At 44.7% G+C, this 12,582-nt stretch overlaps 1 protein-coding gene across 1 annotated transcript in view; it reads left to right on the forward strand.

Moving 5' to 3' along the window:
- The window catches only part of LOC124122861, a 196,455-nt gene that overhangs the window by 67,764 nt on the left and 116,109 nt on the right, over window positions 1-12,582 (forward strand). The window contains exons 26-30 of the mRNA XM_048383500.1: window positions 2,468-2,641; window positions 4,300-4,485; window positions 5,780-5,956; window positions 7,857-8,036; window positions 12,152-12,232. Coding sequence (XP_048239457.1) covers window positions 2,468-2,641; window positions 4,300-4,485; window positions 5,780-5,956; window positions 7,857-8,036; window positions 12,152-12,232 — 798 coding nt within the window. The remainder of the gene's footprint in view (window positions 1-2,467; window positions 2,642-4,299; window positions 4,486-5,779; window positions 5,957-7,856; window positions 8,037-12,151; window positions 12,233-12,582) is intronic.

Below are 12,582 nucleotides of genomic sequence, written 5' to 3' on the forward strand. Positions count from 1 at the left end.
AGACATCACGTTATCTGTCACATACATGCAGTAGGCAGATGGATGAGGGTCCTGCTGTCCAGTGTGTGTGGGTAAGACATCACGTTATCTGTCACATACATGCACTAGGCAGATGGATGCCAAGCATGCCAGTGTGTGTGGGTAAGACATCACGTTATCTGTCACATACATGCAGTAGGCAGATGGATGAGGGTCCTGCTGTCCAGTGTGTGTGGGTAAGACATCACGTTATCTGTCACATACATGCAGTAGGCAGATGGATGAGGGTCCTGCTGTCCAGTGTGTGTGGGTAAGACATCACGTTATCTGTCACATACATGCACTAGGCAGATGGATGCCAAGCATGCCAGTGTGTGTGGGTAAGACATCACGTTATCTGTCACATACATGCAGGTGGCAGATGGATGAGGGTCCTGCTGTCCAGTGTGTGTGGGTAAGACATCATGTTATCTGTCACATACATGCAGGTGGCAGATGGATGAGGGTCCTGCTGTCCAGTGTGTGTGGGTAAGACATCATGTTATCTGTCACATACATGCAGGTGGCAGATGGATGAGGGTCCTGCTGTCCAGTGTGTGTGGGTAAGACATCACGTTATCTGTCACATACATGCACTAGGCAGATGGATGCCAAGCATGCCAGTGTGTGTGGGTAAGACATCACGTTATCTGTCACATACATGCAGTAGGCAGATGGATGAGGGTCCTGCTGTCCAGTGTGTGTGGGTAAGACATCATGTTATCTGTCACATACATGCACTAGGCAGATGGATGCCAAGCATGCCAGTGTGTGTGGGTAAGACATCACGTTATCTGTCACATACATGCAGGTGGCAGATGGATGAGGGTCCTGCTGTCCAGTGTGTGTGGGTAAGACATCATGTTATCTGTCACATACATGCAGGTGGCAGATGGATGAGGGTCCTGCTGTCCAGTGTGTGTGGGTAAGACATCACGTTATCTGTCACCTACATGCAGGTGGCAGATGGATGAGGGTCCTGCTGTCCAGTGTGTGTGGGTAAGACATCATGTTATCTGTCACATACATGCAGGTGGCAGATGGATGAGGGTCCTGCTGTCCAGTGTGTGTGGGTAAGACATCATGTTATCTGTCACATACATGCAGGTGGCAGATGCATGAGGGTCCTGCTGTCCAGTGTGTGTGGGTAAGACATCACGTTATCTGTCACCTACATGCAGGTGGCAGATGGATGAGGGTCCTGCTGTCCAGTGTGTGTGGGTAAGACATCATGTTATCTGTCACATACATGCAGATGGCAGATGGATGAGGGTCCTGCTGTCCAGTGTGTGTGGGTAAGACATCACGTTATCTGTCACCTACATGCAGGTGGCAGATGGATGAGGGTCCTGCTGTCCAGTGTGTGTGGGTAAGACATCACGTTATCTGTCACATACATGCAGTAGGCAGATGGATGCCAAGCATGCCAGTCCAGTCCATGCTTCTATGCTGTGAAGAGTTGCATCCCTTAGTCCTGCCAGAATCTGTTAATCATACATTTGAATTCCAGATCTAGATTCACCCACATTTCTTTTGTTCATTCCATACTTATCAATGTGACTACAAGAAGCTTTTACCAGAAGGGTCTGTTACTAGAAGGATCTGTTACTAGAAGGGTCTGTCACTAGAAGGATCTGTTACTAGAAGGGTCCATTATTAGAAGGATCTGTTACTAGTAGGATCTGTTACAATAAGGATATGTTACTAGAAGGGTCTGTTACTAGAAGGATCTGTTACTAGTATGATCTGTTACTGGAAGGGTCTGTTACTAGTAGGGTCTGTTACAAGAAGGATCTGTTACTAGAAGGATCTGTTACTAGTAGGATCTTTTACTGGAAGGGTCTGTCACTAGAAGGATCTCTTAGTAGAAGGCTCTGCCACTAGAAGGATTTGTTACAAGAAGGATCTGTTACTAGTAGGGTCTGTTACAAGAAGGATCTGTTACTAGTAGGATCTGTTACTAGAAGGGTCTGTCACTAGAAGGGTCTGTCACTAGAAGGATCTGTTACTAGAAGGATCTGTTACAAGAGGGATCTGTTACTAGAAGGAGTTACCAGTAGGGTCTGTTACTCAAAGGGTCTGTCACTAGAAGGGTCTGTTTCAAGAAGGGTCTGTAGTAGGGATTTTCTCCCACATAAAGCTGACATATCATGATATAACTGTAATACTTTTCGTTCACTCAGAGCCAGAGTAAACCAAGACTATGATAGGATAGTGGGTCTACCATCTTGGTCAATTGTGGGGTGTATAGTGAATAACATACTGCAACTCTTAGGTACCATCACTGTGTTGCATCTATTGAAGCCAGATTTCCTTTCCTTATGAATGTCCTTTATTTTTTATGAAGTAGAATAATACCTTAAGTTTATGGTGTTGGTCAAGCTGTTGTGTATATTTTCCAGATTGTGTCACTGATGGTTCCTGATGATTTATACACGATATTTTGTAGCCTGCTTCTATGAGGGAGCCATCTACCAAGAAGGAGAGGAGTTCAAGCCTGATGCCTGTCAAACATGTGGCTGTCACCGTGGAAACATCGTCTGTGACGTCAAGGACTGCCCAGCAACCAACTGCCCTGCACCAGTCACCCCAGTCAACCAGTGCTGCGCTGTCTGTGATAGTGGTTAGTGCCATACTGGCCTGTGTCACAGCAAGGATCTGTATCTACAAGTGCCTGTTAACACAAGGGCCTGAGGCAACAAGAATCTAATACCGTATTCGACGTAAAAAGCGCCTAGGGCCCTCTCAAAATTAGAAATAGGGGGCTCTTATTAAAATATTATTTTGGTTGAAAGATAAATTTTGTGGTTTATGCTGACAGCCAGAAATGTTTATGTACGGCAGATATATTTTACCAGAATTTAATTGCCCATATTAATGGTGCATATAACACAGGAGTGCGTATTATACGCGAATGAATAAGTCTTGTTTACATTGATCAATCGGAAGGGGTTCTAATTGAGATTGTTCATGTGCCAATATATTAGCAGATAGCGCCGTGGGCACTTATTAGAGCGGGGCGCTTATTACGTCGAATACGGTACTTCAAAATCTTTTACAAGGATCTGTTACTTCAAGGGTCTATCACTAGAAAAAATTTGGCATTACATTGGTCTGTTACAATTACTACTAGGGCTGGGAAGGGTAACTCAGGTAGTAGGGTACTCTGTTCAGGTGGGTACCAACAGGACTACCTGGACCCGTGGTTAGTCACGTGATATATTGTTAAACAACAAAAATTGTCGAAAACTCTATGGATACACAACAAGTCACTGATGTTCCCATTTCTTTATTATGTTTGAATAAAGATAAAACTTCAGTGTATGCATGACCAGATAGGCATTTCTAAATACTTTTGCGAAGGCAAACATTTCCCAATCGGACAGTTTGTACCTATATCTTGAGACCTACAGTAGGTACCCGGGCAAGGTCGGGTAATAGGGGATGGGTACCCGGGTAGAAAATTTGGACTCGTCACATCTCTCGTTACTACCCTTGTTAAAGGCTGTAAGTGGGTCTGTTGTTCCAAGGATTCTGTTACCAGAAGGATCTGTAACTAAAAGGGTCTGTCTCTAGAAGGGTCTGTCTCTAGAAGGATCTGTTACTAGAAGGGTCTGTTACCAGAAGGGTCTGTCTCTAGAAGAGTCTGTCTCTAGAAGGGTCTGTTACTAGAAGGGTCTGTTACCAGAAGGATCTGTAACTAAAAGGGTCTGTCTTTAGAAGGGCCTGTCTCTAGCAGGATCTGTTACTAGAAGGGTCTGCTACTAGAAGGATCTGTCTCTACAAGGGTCTGTCTCTAGAAGGATCAGTCACTAGAAGGGTCTGTTACCAGAAGGATCTGTAACTAAAAGGGTCTGTCTCTAGAAGGATCTGTTACTAGAAGGGTCTGCTACTAGAAGGATCTGTCTCTAGAAGGGTCTGTCTCTAGAAGGGTCTGTTACTAAAAGGGTCTGTTACAAGAAGAGTCTGTTACTAGATGGGTCTGTCACAAGAAGGGTCTGTTACTAGAGGGGTTTGTTACTAAAAGGGTCTGTTACTAGAAAGGTCTGTTACTAAAAGGGTCTGTCACTAGAAGGGTCTGTTACTAAAAGAGTCTGTTATAAGAAGGGTCTGTTACAAGAAGGGTCTGTTACTAGATAGGTCTGTTACAAGAAGGTTCTGTAACAAGAAGGGTGTGTCATGAGGGTCTGTCATGAGGGTCTGTTATTAGAAGGGACTGTTACTACAAGGGTCTGTCACTACAATGATTCATATAACAACTTATCAATATCCCACTTTCAGATTGCGAGTACGAGGGTTCTACTTATAAGCACCGGACGACCTTCACCCCGTCATACAACCCCTGTCTCCAGTGTTCCTGTGATAACTCCATTGTCAGGTGCAACTCCATCTCCTGCGCACCACACAACCTTGCATGTCAACGTCCAGTCATCGCCCCCGGGGAGTGCTGCCCGTCGAGATGTCCTCGTATGTCTCGTTTTCTCTTGTTCCATTGTGAAAACAAGATTTCATAGCATTATGGTCAATAATATGATGTGACAGGATTGGCCACATGGCAATTCTGGGTTCCCATCAATGTTTGCTGGTTGTAAGAATGCCTTGAATGTAAGAATGGATCGGGTGGTCAGGCCACCATTATATAGCTGGATCATTGCTTTGTGCTGTGTTAAACAAAAAACACACATTCACACACAAAAAAAGGACCATTTGCAAGACATTTTGTTGTTTAATGTCAAGCAATCTTATTACCAAACTTCTATGTCTAACAAAAAGTCCACATTAGTCAATCAGAAAGCTTTCTTAAGCTTTACGGTACACGTTTCAAACAGGCCACTTCCTTTCTTAGTCTACGCATTGGAAAATATAAATTCAAAATTTGAAACTTAACCAGAAAATAATTCTGGAATATCTAATAGATGGTTGAGATTGTATGGCAGTACTTCCCACATGCTATGGAAAGTCGCCTCCGTTTTAAAGGTTTATCCCATTGAAGCAAGAGATAGTCTATGATTTTAATGGAATCAGTTGTACAGGCCATATCTGTTGTTTGGAATACCCTGTGTTAACCTATTCGAGGTTGCCTGGTTAGAAACCACACTCCCACTGTCACTTCCCTGATCTGGTAAGCGATGCTCTGATGGGTTGGCTGACAGGTCGCTCTGACATGACCTGTAATGGGATGCCCTCAGATATTTGTTTAGCCGTAGCAAGAGTGAGTGAGTGAATTGGGTTTAACGCCGCTGTTAACAGTATTCCAGTTATATCACGGCGTGTCAGCTTAATGTGGGAGGAAAGTGAGTGAGTGAGTTGGGTTTAACACTGCTTTTAACAGTATTCCAGTTATATCGCGGCGTGTCAGCTTAATGTGGGAGGAAAGCCCGAAGTGATGCAGGTCTCAGACGTTTACCACTTCGGTAAAACCCACGAGCACGTGTATGGTGCTGACAAAGCTAGAAACATAATCGGGGCGAACCGGGATTCAGACCCATGACCATAGGTTTCTGGCGTGCCCAAGGGACACAACTCTGCACAGGGAATTGCGGCACCTTAGACTACTGGGCCACCCATGACCCCCGTAGCAAGAACTAAGAAGTGATTTAAATGAGATCGATTGCCACGCTGATTAATTTTCCAGACAAACCAGTGATTGATATTATGAGCAATGTCCATCTGCAAAACAGATAATTAAATCTGATGGAAAAACAGCTGGTTACTAAGATTGGTCAGGTATCTTGGTCACAACTTGATGATCTGTTTCTAGATTGCGTCCACGAAGGTTCCGAGTACGAGGATGGACAGACCTGGTCTCCTGCTGGCATCCCTTGCCAGGTATGTCGATGTCGCGACGGCCACGTCACGTGTCGCACCCGTGAGACCTGCGCCTTGGAATGTACCCACGGTCTGGTGAGGGATGGAGCGTGCTGCTCTGCTTGTTCAGGTAGGGTCGTGTGACACATCAGTGTAGGGTCACTGACATCATGAGGGGGTCAGGGCTTGGTTGTAGGTCTGTTCAGGTAGGGTCATGTGATACATCAGTGTAGGGTCACTGACATCATGAGGGGGCCAGGGCTTGGTTGTAGGTCTGTTCAGGTAGGGTCATGTGACACATCAGTGTGGGGTCACTGACATCATGAAGGGGTCAGGGCTTGGTTGTAGGTCTGTTCAGGTAGGGTCATGTGACACATCAGTGTGGGGTCACTGACATCATGAAGGGGTCAGGGCTTGGTTGTAGGTCTGTTCAGATAGGGTCATGTGACACATCAGTGTGGGGTCACTGACATCATGAAGGGGTCAGGGCTTGGTTGAAGGTCTGTTCAGATAGGGTCATGTGACACATCAGTGTGGGGTCACTGACATCATGAAGGGGTCAGGGCTTGGTTGTAGGTCTGTTCAGATAGGGTCATGTGACACATCAGTGTGGGGTCAGAGGGCATCACGGGGGGGTCAGGGTTTGGTTGTAGGTCTGTTCAGGTAGGGTCATGTGACACATCAGTGTGGGGTCAGAGGGCATCACGGGGGGGTCAGGGTTTGGTTGTAGGTCTGTTCAGGTAGGGTCATGTGACACGTCAGTGTGGGGTCAGAGGACATCACGAGGGGGTCAGGGCTTGGTTGTAGGTCTGTTCAGGTAGGGTCATGTGACACATCAGTGTGGGGTCACTGACATCACGAGGGGTCAGGGCTTGGTTGTAGGTCTGTTCAGGTAGGGTCATGTGACACATCAGTGTGGGGTCACTGACATCACGAGGGGGTCAGGGCTTGGCTGTAGTGTAGGTCTGTTCAGGTAGGGTCATGTGACACGTCAGTGTGGGGTCAGAGGACATCACGAGGGGGTCAGGGCTTGGTTGTAGGTCTGTTCAGGTAGGGTAATGTGACACATCAGTGTAGGGTCACTGACATCACGAGGGGTCAGGGCTTGGTTGTAGGTCTGTTCAGGTAGGGTCATGTGACACATCAGTGTGGGGTCACTGACATCACGAGGGGGTCAGGGCTTGGTTATAGGTCTGTTCAGATAGGGTCATGTGACATCAGTGTGTGGCCAGAGGACATCACGAGGGGTCAGGGCTTGGTTGTAGGTCTGTTCAGGTAGGGGTCATGTGACACATCAGTGTGGGGTCACTGACATCACGAGGGGGTCAGGGCTTGGCTGTAGTGTAGGTCTGTTCAGGTAGGGTCGTGTGACACATCAGTGTGGGGTCACTGACATCACGAGGGGGTCAGGGCTTGGCTGTAGTGTAGGTCTGTTCAGGTAGGGATCATTCGAGGCATTCAGTATTCAGCTCAATTGAGTGCCAAGCTGGACATAAAGAGAAAAGGGCTTGAAGAAGAAAGGTGCTGTTACTCAACATGTTAAGGTTAGGTAGGAAAAGCCATTGATTAAAATAAGCTGACATGGTAACTGTATGTGTGACAGAGAAGACAGCGTTTGGGTACATTATTTATAATAGACACTTTCAGCAATAAAACTAAATTAATTATGTATTTCACACGGTTAATACAAGAAACTAAGGCTTTGTGTGTGACATCAAAACAAGACTGCATGTATGACATCTAGTTCTGGTATTTGTGATGACATCTATTTTCAGACTGCATGTATGCCATCTAGTTCTGGTATTCGTGATGACATCTATTTTCAGACTGCCTGTATGACATCTAGTTCTGGTATTTGTGATGACATCTATTTTCAGACTATATGTATGACATCTAGTTCTGGTATTTGAGATGACATCTATTTTCAGACTGCATGTATGACATCTAGTTCTGGTATTTGTGATGACATCATTTTTCAGACTGCATGTATGACATCTAGTTCTGGTATTTGTGATGACATCTTTTTTCAGATTGCATGTATGACAGCAGAATAATCCAGGATGGGGAGAGTTTTGTGAGAAGTGGGTCGCCATGCCAACAGTGTCAGTGTACAGAGGGAAATATAGAGTGTCACCTAGGAGGGCCTTGTCCCCCACTGCCCTGCAAACTGACAGAGACACCCCAGGACCAGTGCTGCCCTCGTTGTACAGGTCAGCAGGTCTTATGACCTTGTAATGAAATAATGAAAACATCAGATACCCAATGTGATCTTAGTGACTCCTGTAAGCATGCAAGATGGATAGGTTCCAGGGTGATTTTGTGCAAAGCAATCTTAGCGCTAAGATGGTCATCACTCCCATACCTTAACACAGACTTATGACAGTCGTAGTGCTGAGGTCGTAACTCCGATACCTTAACATAGACTAACGACAGTCGTAGTGCTGAGGTCGTAGCTCCCATACCTTAACACAGACTTACAACAGTCGTAGTGCTAAGGTAAGGTTGTAACTCCCATACCTTAACATAGACTTACGACAGTCATAGCGCTGAGGTCGTAACTCCCATACCTTAACACAGACTTATGACAGTCGTAGTGCTGAGGTCGTAACTCCTATACCTTAACATAGACTTATGACAGTCGTAGCGCTGAGGTCGTAACTCCCATACCTTAACACAGACTTATGACAGTCGTAGTGCTGAGGTCGTAACTCCTATACCTTAACATAGGCTTATGACAGTCATAGCGCTGAGGTCGTAACTCCCATACCTTAACATAGACTTACGACAGTCATAGCGCTGAGGTCGTAACTCCCAATACCTTAACACAGACTTATGACAGTCGTAGCGCAAAGGTAAGGTTGTAACTCCCATACCTTAACATAGACTTATGACAGTCATAGCGCTGAAGTCGTAACTCCCATACCTTAACACAGACTTATGACAGTCGTAGTGCTGAGGTCGTAACTCCCATACCTTAACACAGACTTATGACAGTCATAGCGCTGAGGTCGTAACTCCCATACCTTAACACAGACTTATGACAGTCGTAGTGCTGAGGTCGTAACTCCTATACCTTAACATAGACTTATGACAGTCATAGTGCTGAGGTCGTAACTCCCATACCTTAACACAGACTTATGACAGTCATAGCGCTGAAGTCGTAACTCCCATACCTTAACACAGACTTATGACAGTCGTAGTGCTGAGGTCGTAACTCCCATACCTTAACACAGACTTATGACAGTCATAGCGCTGAGGTCGTAACTCCCATACCTTAACACAGACTTATGACAGTCGTAGTGCTGAGGTCGTAACTCCTATACCTTAACATAGACTTATGACAGTCATAGTGCTGAGGTCGTAACTCCCATACCTTAACACAGACTTATGACAGTCATAGCGCTGAGGTCGTAACTCCCATACCTTAACATAGACTTACGACAGTCGTAGCACTGAGGTCGTAACTCCCATACCTTAACATAGACTTACGACAGTCGTAACACTGAGGTCGTAACTCCTAAACCTTAGTATAGACTTACAACAGTCGTAGTACTGTGGTCGTAACTCCCATACCTTAACATAGACTTACGACAGTCGTAGTACTGTGGTCGTAACTCCCATACCTTATCACAGACTTACAGCAGTCGTAGTACTGTGGTCGTAACTCCCATACCTTATCACAGACTTACAGCAGTCGTAGTACTGTGGTCGTAACTCCCATACCTTATCACAGACTTACAGCAGTCGTAGTACTGTGGTCGTAACTCCCATACCTTATCACAGACTTACAGCAGTCGTAGTACTGTGGTCGTAACTCCCATACCTTAACATAGACTTACGACAGTCGTAGCACTGAGGTCGTAACTCCTAAACCTTAGTATAGACTTACAACAGTCGTAGTACTGTGGTCGTAACTCCCATACCTTAACATAGACTTACGACAGTCGTAGTACTGTGGTCGTAACTCCCATACCTTATCACAGACTTACAGCAGTCATAGTACTGTGGTCGTAACTCCCATACCTTATCACAGACTTACAGCAGTCGTAGTACTGTGGTCGTAACTCCCATACCTTATCACAGACTTACAGCAGTCGTAGTACTGTGGTCGTAACTCCCATACCTTATCACAGACTTACAGCAGTCGTGGTACTGTGGTCGTAACTCCCATACCTTATCACAGACTTACAGCAGTCGTGGTACTGTGGTCGTAACTCCCATACCTTATCACAGACTTACAGCAGTCGTAGTACTGTGGTCGTAACTCCCATACCTTATCACAGACTTACAGCAGTCGTAGTACTGTGGTCGTAACTCCCATACCTTAACAGAGACTTACAGCAGTCGTAGTACTGTGGTCGTAACTCCCATACCTTATCATAGACTTACGACAGTCGTAGTGCTGTGGTCGTAACTCCCATACCTTATCACAGACTTACAGCAGTCGTAGTACTGTGGTCGTAACTCCCATACCTTAACATAGACTTACAGCAGTCGTAGTACTGTGGTCGTAACTCCCATACCTTATCACAGACTTACAGCAGTCGTAGTACTGTGGTCGTAACTCCCATACCTTATCACAGACTTACAGCAGTCGTAGTACTGTGGTCGTAACTCCCATACCTTATCACAGACTTACAGCAGTCGTAGTACTGTGGTCGTAACTCCCATACCTTATCACAGACTTACAGCAGTCGTAGTACTGTGGTCGTAACTCCCATACCTTATCACAGACTTACAGCAGTCGTAGTACTGTGGTCGTAACTCCCATACCTTATCACAGACTTACAGCAGTCGTAGTACTGTGGTCGTAACTCCCATACCTTATCACAGACTTACAGCAGTCGTAGTGCTAAGGTTGTTTTGTACAATGACATCCTGGTAATCCTTATCATTGGACGTTTCTGTGTATAAATGCAGTTCATAGGTTTTGTAACATTGTGTATGAAAATGATGCTGTTTGGTGTGATATTAGTCATGTTGTTGGGGTCGTTGTTTACATCCACCATAACCAAATTCGGAGTACAGAAATGTACCCCAGCAAAGCTAAACTAATGGCGCTGAAGTCAGAATGAGTCTCTTTTCACGAGGCACCAAACTGCTCCCTTCTCATTTGCTGACCATCCTAGTAAATCAAATTCATGACAGTACTACAGAACCTGCATACTTGCATACTGCTGGTTGGGAATTAAGACAAACAGTTGACTCATGGCAATTTGCACGAACAACTGAATGTATGTGACGGCCAAACTCTTGTTACCTATGCCATTGATTGGCTTGTCATAAAGTCTGCAGAAGGATGCCTGTTGGTAATATTATAAGTAAGCATCAGTATAAATCAATGTGCAGTCCAGCGAGCGAGATGGTCTCTCCTTGGTGGTTAGAAAACAGGTGACAATCGAAAGTACCACCTCACCCCCCAGGTATGTGCACTAGGGCTGGGACGGGTAACTCGGGTACTCGGGTCAGGTGGGTACTGAGAAGGACCCGGTTACCCACAGGACTACCCGGACCCGTGGTTAGTCATGTGATTATATTGTATAATGGCAAAAATGATCTAGAACTCTGTCGTTACACTGTAAGTGATAAATGATCACATTTCTTCCCGACTATGCACACATTCCATCTGACTTGATATGTTTGCATAAAAAAATAAACTTTAGTGTATGCATGACCAAATCATTTTATACCTGTATCTAAATACATTTTGAAGGAGTACGGTCAAACGTTTCCCAATCGGACATTTTGTACCTATCTCTTGAGACCTACAGCGGGTACCCAGCTAAGGTCGGGTAATAGGGGACGAGGTACCCGGGTAGAAAATTTGGACTCGTCCCAGCCCTAATGTGCACAAGATACTACTGGTAAGACAACCAGGAGTAATAGTGGGGGGAGAAGTGTGCGTAAAGGGAAACAATAGGAGAAGAGTTGTGGAATATTTGGGTTTAAATATATCCGGTGACAGGGGTTTCTTTCATTGTGACTGGTCCTGACTTGTACACATTGCCCAGCATTTTGAACATACAGTAGGGTCATACAGTTCTGTAGCATAACGACCCCAACAGCATCAGTGAGCCATAATGATTTCAGAAGTGATGAATGATGAAGTCAATGATCTACCGGTGCTCATGACTGAGCAATGGTTGTGACATACACTACAGTTTTAACGAACTCAAAGGGACCACTAATTATAGTTCGTTATAACCATAGTTTGTTTTAAGCATATAAACAGCAAATACCCGAGACCCAATAAGGTTTGTTATTTCTGTCAGTTTGTTATGAGCGTGTTCGTTTTAAACATAGTTTACTGTACCTCTGGTTTCAGAGTGCACGTATGAAGGGCGGTCCTATCGCTATGGGGAGATGATCACCAAGGACAAGTGCTCTCACTGTGTGTGTCGGGAGGGTGAGTAGTTTGAATCGGATAATCCAATTTGAATACTTTACAAAATGTGGGGAATGTTTATTTTCTATGCTAATAATTTGAGAAAAGGAATGAAAAAATTGGCTGTAGCAACATTGCAACATGTAATGAGTCGATGGCCTATACTTTGTGAATAAATGATAATGATGATGATGATGATGTTGAAGTTAATATTTATGTTTTTTGTTTACAAATTAGATTAAAGCATTGCATTTGTTACTATTTCAGTTTGTAAAAATCTTATAAGGAAAACAGTGTAATGTAAATATACTACTTTAAAGAAGTTGAAGAACACTGTCTTTGACAGATGAACTATAGTCATATGAAGTAAT

The sequence above is a fragment of the Haliotis rufescens genome, unplaced genomic scaffold, assembly GCF_023055435.1.
Source record: "Haliotis rufescens isolate VD_foot unplaced genomic scaffold, xgHalRufe1.0.p SCAF_49, whole genome shotgun sequence".
In the NCBI taxonomy this organism is placed as follows: domain Eukaryota; kingdom Metazoa; phylum Mollusca; class Gastropoda; order Lepetellida; family Haliotidae; genus Haliotis; species Haliotis rufescens.